This window comes from Chinchilla lanigera, unplaced genomic scaffold (assembly GCF_000276665.1).
Source record: "Chinchilla lanigera isolate Chin_1 unplaced genomic scaffold, ChiLan1.0 scaffold00009, whole genome shotgun sequence".
In the NCBI taxonomy this organism is placed as follows: Eukaryota; Metazoa; Chordata; class Mammalia; order Rodentia; family Chinchillidae; genus Chinchilla; species Chinchilla lanigera.
Genome location: NW_004955410.1, coordinates 30,124,861 through 30,137,330, shown reverse-complemented (window position 1 = coordinate 30,137,330; position 12,470 = coordinate 30,124,861). Strand labels below are relative to the sequence as shown.

General features: G+C 41.5%; 1 protein-coding gene and 1 long non-coding RNA gene across 2 annotated transcripts in view; one reads left to right on the top strand and one right to left on the bottom strand.

Moving 5' to 3' along the window:
• LOC106147795 overlaps window positions 1–372 on the top strand; it is a 1,925-nt gene extending 1,553 nt beyond the window's left edge. The window contains exon 3 of the long non-coding RNA XR_001232761.1: window positions 164–372. This is a non-coding gene — a long non-coding RNA (uncharacterized LOC106147795). The remainder of the gene's footprint in view (window positions 1–163) is intronic.
• The window catches only part of Creb5 (cAMP responsive element binding protein 5), a 388,897-nt gene that overhangs the window by 234,531 nt on the left and 141,896 nt on the right, over window positions 1–12,470 (bottom strand). Inside the window, exon 5 of the mRNA XM_005377470.2 lies at window positions 3,829–4,001. Within this exon, the coding sequence (XP_005377527.1) occupies window positions 3,829–4,001 (173 nt within the window). The remainder of the gene's footprint in view (window positions 1–3,828; window positions 4,002–12,470) is intronic.

The following is a 12,470-nucleotide window of genomic DNA, read 5'->3' as shown; positions in this document are numbered from 1 at the left end:
GTGATCTACTATATATATATATATATATAATTTATATATACTTATATACTTACCCAATTCCCTACAGAGAAAAGAATTAAAAAGAAAAAAGAACATTTGTAGAATACTTTAGCAGCTGCTCCTATAACCCATCAGAACTCAGTCCTGCTACTTATTCTTGCAGAGCTCCACAGTTCCTCTTATCTTCATTGCTGTCCTGAAGAATTACTGAGGAAGAGTTATCTCCTATCTCTGACCCCAGAAGAAGAAACAGAATTATTTAGGAAAGCTGGCATCTATGAAGATGATAGTCACCTAGTTAACTAATCATTGGTTCCCACAAAAAGTCTCATCTGATAAGAGACCCAGAGAAGAAAGAGAGAGAGAGAGAGAGAGAGAGAGAGAGAGAGAGAGAGAGAAGAAATGAGAGCGTTTACACTACCATTATATGCTCATCCACCATTTTTCCCAGGCTTTGCTGACTTGATCCTAAATTAATGAGCCTGTTACATGATATCTAATAAAAAATGACTGGAGCAAAGATACTGCTTGGGAAATGCCACATACTTGGTGCAAGGCTGAATCAATTTCATCTCTATTTAACACATGCTTGTTTTCTGTCTCTCTTGTCTTCTTGCAGCTCATGTCTCACCTTTTTTTTTCCATCTGGGAAACTTATCTCCTAACATGCTACCATCAATCAGCCAAAGACACTTCCCGACAGAGCGTCTGCCAGGATGACTGAGCACAAGTAGTCACTAGTTTGGGGAAGCCTCCCACACTCCGTAGAGCTGTGTGTTTTTCTAGCCTGCCTAACCACATAAGCGCAATTTGGGATATTTATACTAAGCTCCAGTTTCTACTGAGATAATAGCACTACTTTTACACAACTGAGCATAAGGTATAGTGTGGGTCACCATGGAATAGTAGGGGACAGAAATTGTGTATGTTGCCTTTCTACCTACTTTAACATTATTTCTTTGGATTTTACATTTCTACTCATTTTGATTTGCTCTGACTCAGTGCTTGGCCCCAAAGAATACAAATCCAATGCTTAGAATGCCTTCGCTGATCATTGCAGCCACGCACATTTTCTAGTCTTTTATGTCAATATTATTTCTAATACAGTCAAACCTCTAAGCTTAAATTTTGAAGCATGAAAGGAGAAAGAAAAAAGGGTAAAAGTGGGGTTGGCCACAGAAGCCCCAAACTGGTGGCAAGGAAGGAAAGAAGAGGGAGCAGGAGCCAAGCTGTGCCATCTCCCACAAAGTTCCAGTCGTGTAGATACCCGCTGGCCACAGCACAAGGGGCTGTGCGTGGGCACAGGTGGGTCCCAGCCTCTCTGGCTGGATGCGGCTTAAGCACTGAGCCTGAATGGAGACCTTCATTGCTGTTTGCTGTTTTTGTTGGCCAGTAGCCATGGCAAACATTTGCAGGTGGCTTGGCCAGATTTTGACACTTAAATACTTGAGGTTGTGATAAAAATCAGAATATTACTACAATATGGTTCTGTGCAGCCTCACACTCATAGAAAAAATATAGAATAAGAAAAAAAAAGCTATCTGCAATTTCAAATGCTCATTTAAAGACACAGTCTCCAGAGAAAACTCATGTTTTAAAATAAGTATTCATTTCCTCTTTGCTGAGAGAAATAAAAGAGTCAACTATCCCCAAATGTTACCACCTAGAGTTTTATACTAAGTGCACTGGTGAGATGGGCTGGGTTTTTTCTTGCTGAGCCCCCATGATCATCCGGGCACAGTTCTGGATGGGTCACAGGGAGAAAATGGAAATGACAGATGTATTGCTTTGAATCAACATAGTAAGCACAACAGGGAAGAATTTGAAGAAAAGGAATAGCCTCCTTCAAGCTTGGCAGTGAAATAGAGTTCTAAAAGTGACAATTATCTCCTAGAACACTCTAGGAGAGACATGTAACACCCCGAGTTGGGAAATAAATGGGAAGAGGGAGTGTGTTGAGGGGGTCATGTGTACCAGAGAAACACCCCCATCCATCCAGGCAGATTGACATAGCCTACAGATGTCACCCAAATGTACAGTCTCAGGCCAGCTGGGTAAATTATTGACAGAGTCAACACCCACCTTAAAATTTAGTGCTAACCCTTAAAAGACTGTTCCATAAAAACCAGCGTTGTAGGAACAATGGGTGAATGCTAAGGGCCTCCAACAGGGTAAATGGTGAGGGTGGAAGGGCAGGCAGGAGAACTCCAGGGGGGAAGGAATGCTGTAAAACTGCTAGTAAACTCTGGCACATTTTATGTTTTTTCTCCTTGAAAGAAAAATAAAATATTTATAATTAGCTTGCCTAGCTGTGAATTGTCTACCCAAAGCCAGGCCCCTAGAGTGAAGGAGTCCCTTGAAAAATTTGGATGTTGTCTTTAATGAATCCATCCTGCCCTTAGCAGGATGCATGCGTGGGTTCTTACTCTAGATAATGGCAACTTTTACTTTTAGAGTCATAAGAAGAAAAGAAATTTTTACCGAAGATCCTTGCTTATTTAGCATGGGCTTCTTTAAACAAAGCCAAACAACCAATGGCCAGCCTAACTTTCAGTTTCTTGAATGGGAAATCAAAGGTACCTATGGAAAACTCAGAGAACAGTCATTGCCTATGGCTCACATATCTTAAGGTGTCACAACCCATCCTGATGAGCTGAGAAATGTGAGACACAAGGAACTCATTCCAGAACATTCTGAGGGATAAGCCACTGCTCACTGTTGATTTGGAATTCTAACCAACGTGAGCAACAAGGTGGATGGGCACAATGACAAACTGTGGAGCAGCTTTTAAATTTCTTTTTAAATCATCATAAACAATAATCAACTGAAAGGTCAAACTGAATTCTGATGCTTATACTAAACACAGCGAGCTCCACTTCTCTTTTAAGTGATGATTCTGGGAACACAGAGTAACCAGTTGTCAGCATCCAGCTAGACACATTTATTATGGCTTTTTGGCTTAAGTGATGACCTTTTCTTCCTAAGAACGCACGTACATTTTCAATCCTTTATTTCGTCTTTACTGTTCTGAGGTTAGAAAGAACAGACTCCATCTTTACTCTGGAGATAAAGAAGCAGGGTCAGAAATTTTGCATTTCTAAAAATTGCTGGGTGATCCCCATGTAGGTGATGCTCAGATCAGGCACTCTGCCCAGCAAGAGGCTGGGGTATTACCCCCAGGATACTAAGGCCGGAGAGCAATTTCCCATCATACCATATGATATACGTGCCTGGATTCAGTGACGGGACGCCACCATCAATTTTTCTTCAGTGCCTCATTATTGTGCTTTTACATAAATGAGAGGAAGGGAGCCTGCTTCCTGGGTTTTGTCTGCTCTAGGAAAGAGCATGGACCTAAGCAGAGGGAAGGGACAGCTAATAATTTTTTTTACAAAGAAGGGTCAGAGGTAAGAGACTGTGGAAAGACAGAGAATACAGGTGACGGCCTGAGCAGCTCCTAGGAAGGCAGGGCACACGCAGGCGGCAGGCAGGCTGGAGAACTTCCCTCCACCATTGTCAAGCACTTGTCCTGAGAACTCTGTTCCGGCCTCCATAACAGGCATAAATTTGCCTACGATCATCTTAAAGTTCACAAATCCTCTCTGAAGACATGAGGACACAGAATGACTTACTCTCCCCCATTTCCAGGATCAAAATAGCTTCCAACAAACTGAGACTCCCTCTCTGCTCTCATCGAAAGCATCACTCCGAGCTCTCAGCTATATCACTTCGGCAAGGAAAACCAACAAATCTGAGTACCAGAAACAAAGAGAAAGTCCAGAGTGTTCTCTGAGCCCCAGCCAGAGGCAGCCAAGGGGATTTCCTTACCCAATCTGGCGGTTGGTGGAAGGTGCCTGCGTGATGACAGAGCTGGACTGGGGCGACGGCATGGCTTGCTGAATCACAACGCTGGTATCGTGGTTGGGCATCCGGGTGCTGCCAAGCTGGTGAGCTCCAGGCCCCGTCATGGCCCCACCGACTGTATTATGCATTGAAATATTCTGCCCAAAGAAGACAGAGGAGAAAGGTCAAGGGGAGGCAATGTTTCATGCTCCCAAGCTCTCCAAGGCCAAAACTGGGAATCTGGTAGTGTCAACTAAATAGAAAGTTATGGCTTCTGGAAAGCCTTGGGCCCATTCGTCATGTTATAGCTTACAGCTATGAGGAGATGAAAAATAACTATTCACCCTCAGAGTAAAACACAAAAGAAATGCCTTGAAGTCTGCTTATCACTCTGCCGCCATCCTGAAGTTAGGTTTACATCAGGGATATTTAGTGCATACCTTTCCTGACTCAGTGTAATATATAGTGCACTGAAAAGTGATTTCTGAGGTAAGTGTATAACATGTGATTTAGCAAAGTCAGTTCTGTGTCCTGTTTCAAATGACAATCGCGCTGGATTACATTTTGCTTCTTATTAGTCCTAGAAGAGTGGCCAATATGTTTTCTCCAGGAAACTACTACTTTTCCAAATTGTTGTATAGGTACTTAACAAGCTGTGGAATGGGGATGATTTGAACAGATGAAAGGGCATCTGAAATCTGATGACGAAGAAAAGTTGCAGCATTCTATTGTATTTCCATAAACTCAGCCTCTAACAATTACACGAAACAATGGAATACAGGACTGTGATGCTTGTCCGCTTCCGTGATTACTATCTTTTCCTCTAGAATGTAGAAGGCCTATACTCTATCCCGTAGTAGTTGGAGCAGAGTAGACATTTGATAAACACCTATCATCTGAATAATTTAATGAAGGAACCAGTGAAACATCAGAGTTACTTAAAGGAACTTGAATAGGGACTCCTTTGTTTAAACTTTTAAATACAAGCCAAAATACAAAATGTAACTGTGCCAACCCTCAAATGGCTGAGGCAAAAGGAGAGGGAGTTTTGGGCCAGCCCAGGCTACACAGTGAGTTCAAGGCTAGGCTAGATGACACAGCGAGACACTGTTTTTAAAAAACTGATTTAAAAAAGTTCTTGCCGGGTTGGCGGTGCACGCCTGTAATCCCAGCACTTGGGAGGCTGAGGCAGGAGGATCCTGGTGAGTTTGAGGCTAGTCTGGACTACATAAGTGAGTTCAAGGCCAGCCTGAACTGCATAGTGAGACCCTGTCTCAAAAAAAAAAAAAAAAAAAAAAAAAAGAAAGAAAGAAACAAACAAACAAAAATAAAAAATAGTTCTTGTTAGAAAAGAAATTCACTAGGACAACAACGGACATGAACACTGATGGAGAACAAGAACTGACTGATGCACTGCAGCTGAAATAAGATAAAGATTTTCAGAAGCCAGTAAAGAAAGAACAAGTGCATGGCCAACTGAAGTAACAGGGAAGGGCAGTAAGAGAGTCTCTGTGGACAGCTAGGTATGGCCCTTCAGCCCAGCAGGGCTGGGACTGCCAGAGGTCATTTGGACAATGGGTTAAAGATGGGAGAAAAGAAATAGAATATCACTAGCAATTCACTCAAGGAAAAAATATGTATCTGTCTGCACTTTGGCGTTTCTACATATGAAATGATGGTGATAACATGTAAGGTAAGGGGGCGGGTGTCCATAGCACGGCACTTTTCCCAGGTTTCTGATTCCTAAACCTAACCACACAGTTTGTCAGCTGTCCAAATGGAAACTGGGCACCTGGCTTAGACTGTGAGCTGACTGTGTCATCAAGGGATCGCAAAGGCTTCTATGTACACGTGGTCCAGAGGCTCCTTTTCTCTACTGGGAGGTTTTCCTCATGTGGGAAATCACTCCAGTTAGGAGAGGAAAGATGAAAGGAAATGATGATTTGCATTAGGATGGCAGTGCAGGAAGGGCTATGCTTTAGTTCTTTTCATAGGATTTAGAGAGGCTCAGTCAAAACGATTTAAAAATTAAGGCAATGGTGCTATTTCTTCTGAAAGTGAGCCTTCACGAACTTATTTCCCCAGGTCTTGGTGAAGTCTTGTGAGGTAAATATTTCAGGTATTACTTTTCCCACTGTTTAGATTCTCAAAGGCACTCAACATTATTTTTTGTGCCCTTAGTCACCTACTTTGTCAATAATAGTTCTGAGGTCTGAAAGGATTTCTGGCTCTCTGTAGAACTATTTCTGTGGAGCTGTGTACTGTGTACCATGTGCTATCTTTAAATGCACACAGAATGTAAATGTCTAAAATGAATATGATGTATATGAGTTATCCTCAACACCTCTTCTCTTCAGATCCCATCTGCAGTCCCCAAATTACCTTAGGCATCCATCATCTCCTTCTATTCTTCCATTCCTCCTTCCACCAGTCTCCATCCAACACCATTATGTCCCTTTTTGGAGCAGACAATGGGCTCCTAAGTGGCCTCCTTCATTCCTTCCGACTTCTTTTCCTCCTCCTCCCCAAGCTACTGCTACGGTGAGCTCTTCCAAATGCAAGACTTGACACATCGTTCACAGCTCCCACAATTCGCCTCCCACCTTGAACCACTGGATGGTTACATGTGGTCTGGAAAGTACCGACAGCACTCTGTGTAACCTCCAAGGTCCATCCAACCTCCAAGTGCATCTCACACCACTTTCACTCTAGCTCTCTGTGACTCCTCTCACCCTCTGGACCTCTCCCACTCTCAGTGTGACCTTGTTCCACTACTGCAACAAGTCTTGTATACGCTGTTTTCTGACACCAGTGCTTTCGCTCTGACTCCACCTTCGACTCTCAGGCTGAGCATCACGTGGAGGAAGCCTCCACTGACCTTCCCAGGGACGGGCACTGTTTCCTTTTCCTTTATGGGACTGTCCACAAGTTTATAATTGTATTTGATTATCTGATTAGTAGTCATTTTCCCCTCCTTTGTAGGTACAACCAGAGAATGATCTAAACGTGATTTTATTCTCCACTGTGTCTCCATTGTGTAGGCCAGGGCCTGGCGTAAATAAGTGCTTGACAAATACAGGGTGTGTGAATGAACTATAAAACCATATTCTTGGAAAATCCAGGATGATAAAAGCTTATCGTTTTACTCTCTGATGAATATTTGAGAGTGTGCTAATGTCCTGTCAATCTGAAATTATGCTCACCATAATAGAGTTTTAGGTACTATGGAGCTTCTTCGGTTATAAGCTGGAGAAACAGAAAGGGTCAGGATTAAGAAAGTCACATACTATGTAGAGTGACAAGGAAAGCTGTCGAAAAATGTTAAATGGGCCCTTGAAAGATGATGCTGAAAGTGAGGTTCCAATCTTTGACCACTTTGGCACAACTGACCAACAAACATTCTTTACATCCACCATAAAAACCAAGGAAAGCTAGCCTTATACTGCAGCACAAAGAACCAGATCTGATTTCTTCAAAGAAACGCGTGTTCAGTAAAAGAGGTACAGCTACCTTTCAAAACAAAAGCTAAAGACTATTTTCTCAGAATGATGGAAAGAATAAATATTACTATCTGGGAATATATCTTACATTCTCCCCCAGCAACAAATTTTTTGATGTTTAAACTTTTTATTAATGCATATTAATTGTTCATACTAATAGGGTTCAGTGTGATACTTCCATACACACATACATTGATCAAATCGAATCTCCCTACCAACATTTTAGATAATCTCTTTGTCTCTGAGATCTCCATGAGAAATAGAAAAGGCTCCTGAAAGTCATATTCTAATGCTTCAATAATATTCCCATTCCTCCCACAGAATATCAGGAAATTCTTCCATCTTCTTCCCCAGACTCAGAGAGTAATTTCAAAACATTTCAGAAAAATAAACAATCCAGCAAAAACATTGTCATCTCACATTTAAAGAAGGTGATTTTTTCTTTAAGCATTACATAGTAACTCAAACATGAAATTATTTTCTTACATTGTCTCAATTATGGATTCAAAACCTCTCTTAATTGATAAAAGAACAGTGCGCCAGAAAAATTACATATCCAATTTGAAAGACACACAAAAAATGAGAGGATCTTGCTAAGTTGTTTGTGATAGAGCAGGTGGGTAGATTTGAAACTATGATGCTATGTCACCAATTGATGACACTGGATGAATGTCAGTAGACAGACAAGGATCCAAAGTGTTCCTTGAAGTTTATCCTTTGGCCTTTTCTTGTTCAATTCTTTTATCAACAGCTGGATGAAGATGTAAAAATCAATGCTTGTCAAATCTGCAGTTGACACAAAGTTGGGAGGCAGGCTAATGTTCTGGATAGCAGAATCAGGTTTTCCTCAAATCAACTGTGTGATCTGGCCTCCAAAAATGCTAACATAAATCTAGGTTGCTTTAGGAGAAGTGAAACATCCAGATCAAGGAAAGTAATTATTCCACTGTAGAATAAGTTGAATTGACCACATTTGGCCACCATATTTTAAGGGGGAAATTGACAGATCGGAGAGAATGAAAGCAACGAAGGCTTCCAAAATGCATTGCAGGAAGAAAGGTAGAGAAATCAGGAAATATTTAGTCTAAAGCAAAGAAGACTTAGAGGGTCATGTTAACTGCCTTCAAATATTTCTGGGATTAGACAAAGTCTGCATTGCTGTATAATTCAAAACATGGGATTGTAACAATAAAAGTCAATAATAGCTACAATTTGAGTACCTATTTTGAAGCAGGCACTATGGTAGATGCTTTATAAATTGTATCCTAATCTTCACAGTGACTCTTTAAGGTAAGTATTACTGTCCTCATTTTAAGATGAGAAAAGAGTAAAACTCCTCACTGTCACCAGTACTAGGCTACTTACTTCTGGCCACCCTTACCATCTGCAGGATGACTCTTCAAAGATATGAATTTGACCTTCTGTCAAATAAGTTTGCTCATATGTACAGCTACCCAAAGACAAAATAAACTTCCTTGTACAGTGCTAAGTTTCCCAGAACTTGAGTGAAGTCAGGACTAGGTGTCATTTGTCAGGGATGTCACGACAGTATTCCTGCATCAGAAGGGAAGACAGCACCAGGTGACCTCCAAGCTCTCTTCTATGGCTAAGATTCTTTCATTTATAATACATGGTTCATGCTTTGGCTCACATATTTTCAGATGATTAGTAATGTATAATAATTTTGAAAATATATTGGTATGAGAGTTAGGAGGTCTCCTCTAGTACAGTGTCTCTTCCCTTCCTGGTAGCCATATAACCTGGATAAATCATTCAGCCTCCCCAAGCTCAGTAGCCTCACCATTAAAAGGAGGGGCTTGGAGTACCTGGTCTCTGTGATCTTTTCCAGATTTAATACAATACAAGTCTCTTCTCTTTTTACATTTTATGAGACATTAAATATCCAAACAGACTTTTAAAACTATGATTCATGGGCCTACAGACTTTAATTTTTCTCTACAACCGTAAGCTTTTGTAGAAGTGAGCCTTCCTAAAATTATAGCTCTCCACCAGACCCAAGGGATCACAATGCAAGAAATGGACCTTGCAAAAAATATATTCTCTCAGTCATCACAGAAGAAAGCTCCACAGAAAATTATCTTCCACTAAAATTTTCCCTCTTTGGTGGAAATTGCTTAGCATGTTCTTTGATTTCTGCCTCCCTTCGGTGTCCTGCAATACTTTGCTCTCCATTCATTGTTCTAACATAAAGGGTGTGAATGGGATGAGAACCAGGAAAATAATAAGTCTTGATTGCATACTCAGTGAGCTTGAGGTAGAGTGGTAATTGTCTTCCTGCATGCATGGGCTTGGCATACAATATGCAAAAAGCAACCCAGTGTATATTAATGTACATCCATGTTCTTAAAAATAACTATAATTTCAGGGTGTGGTAATAAAACATAAAGGAAAGTGGACCACAATTCAAAGTGAAAGCTGGAGCATACAGGAAAAATGAGGTTGATTCCCACAAGGTCCCAAAATGTTATCTTCAAATCTATATTCCATCCAACTGCCAGTGTGAAGAGATTTTATGGGTTTCTCCATAAAGAATGAGGGTCATCGTCAACGTGTGTTTACAAGTTGAGTTGTGCAACTTTGGATCTGTCTGCATCTTAATGATGCCCGAGGAAGTTATAAAGACTTTCAAAACCTCCCAGATGTAAACATCCATGAATGGCATCTGAAAGATGCTCAAGACATTCACAGAAAAATAAAGGTTCTAACCCTTCTAGAAGGTGCTAGGCTTTCTAGAAAGGTAAGAAAGATGTTAAAGGGTCTTGACTCTTCCTTCTGGTGCTCCTGGGAGCAGTGTAGGTAATTTTTGGACTTTACTAAAGGAGAAGGCTGTTCCATGACTGAGGGTATAGTGAGATAGTAGAGGAGATAGGGAGATGGAGGGCACCCAAATCTATGCAGGCCACCTTGTGTCTCTCTAGAGCACTCTCCTCAGCATAGTCACACAAGGTGAGACGGGCAACAGGATAAGGGAGACCTCGGGTAATGGCTGCAAAAAGCAGAATGGGAGGTGAGTGCAGGGTACTGTGAAGTCTCCAGTCTTGATACATGCATTTGTTTTGCTTTTTCAGAATTTGTTATTTATTCCCGGAGAATTCTAAGCAATGCAAAAGGAAAGCAAGAGCAATGGGATCATTAAGACCTAGGTTAAGCTCACATCAGCTTCATATCATCTATGGTATTTTATTTCTATTCTCTGAGCTACACCCTTCTCATCTTGAAAGCAGAGATGATCATTCAGTGGACAAGATTATGATCAGGGTCAGGTGAGATAACGGATGCTCCAGGGTTTCACAGCAAATAGATAAAATTTAGAACATAAAACTCAGAGAGAAAAAATACATTCTGGTGGCTACTGCCCATGACTGATATTAATAGAAATAATATTAATAATGGGTCACACTTATGCATCCTTACTCTATGTCAGAAAACTCATTTAAACTTTATCACCAGTCTAAGAGGCAGATATGGCTATTCTCTCTCCCTTTTACAGATGAGGAAACTGAGGCTTGGAGAAGTTGAGGGAGCTGATGCAAGTCATACAGCCAACAGGTAGTATAGCTCAGACCTAGAGAGTTTGGCTTCAGAACTCTTTCTTTTGGGGTGGGGGGGGGAATTTCCGGTACCGGGAACTGAACTCTTTACCTTGTGCTTGCCAGGCAGCTGCTGTGCTGCTGAGCTAAATCCCCAGCCCTGGCTTCAGAACTCTCAACCAAGTTCAAAACTACTAAGTCATACTACCTCAAAAGTCTGCAGATAAAAAGATTTCCTTGTGGAGAATGACAAAGCAAAAAATAAAGTATGCCTGCAATTCTTCCAACAGACATTAAAAGAAGTCATAAATTAACGCTAGTATGTGGTCCTGAGAATTATAGCACATCTGTCACAGTACTAGTGTGATTCAACATCATGACTGCCATCTTCAAAATCTCAGGAAGCCTGGGAGTTCACCATTAATTCACTTCAAAATGGCTGACTGGTGCCCTTGCCTGAAGAGCATATTCCCTCTGAAGAGAGAGAAGACACTGCAGCAGGTGAAGGACAGCCTGTATACGGTGAAGTAACACATCATGCCCTTGGCCCTCACCCATCACCAGAAGCAGGCACCCCCACTTAAGGAAGTTCTGGCCTTGAGTTTGCATGCCACCTAGCAGCAGATCCCTTTGACTGTTTATGCTCTCCTCTGATCCCCAGACCTCTGTCATTCTTCCTAATACTGGGGTTGAGGCAACAGAGCTCTGAAGCATCCCTGTAAGCATTTTATAGCTATTCATTTATTACCATAGTAAAATGCTCAAGACAATAAATGTCTTCTCAGGTGCCACCCTTGACTGTGAGAAACAGTTTCCAGGTGTCTCTCAAAGATCCTTCCCTTACCTTTTCAGATGCTCAGGGCCTGGGACTGTCTATGTTTCTGCTCTTGTCTCCCCTTTTATTGTGTCAGTTTTTCTTCCTAAATATAGTCACATGGTGCTATGGTTTGGATATGGTTTGAGTGTGTCCCTTAGGGCTTCATGTATTGTAACCCAATCACCATCGTGAGGTATTAAGAGGGTAGAAACTTAATCCAACTGTGGTGTTTGGAGGTGGGGCCTTTGGGAGGTGGTTAGGATGTGATAAGATCATCAGAGAGGGGGCCTCCATGATTGAATCCTAGTGGCTTAATAAGAGGAGGGAGAGGGATGAGAGACTATAAGCACACATGCTCCCCCGACTCCCACAGGGAGAAAGACATCACCAGATGCTGCTCTTTGACCTTGAACCTCCTGAACTGTGAACCAAAATAAACCTATTTTTATATAACATACCTAGTCTATTATTATTAACAGAAAATGAACCAATACGTGGAAGTTAAAAGGAAAAAAATGACCATACCATATCCAGGTTTCTAGAATTAGAGTCCAGTCAACGTCCACGTCTGATGAAGCTGCAGATATCCTGGACCGTAGAAATTTGTGTCATGTCACTGAACATGATAGGATCGAATTCACTGCTCACTAGTAAGGTCTCTCATTTCTTAAGAATTGTGCAGAAAGCTGTACATTCCATCAGGGCAGCACCCACTGAATCACTTATGCTGGCCACCACCACCTCCGACTCATACCTCTG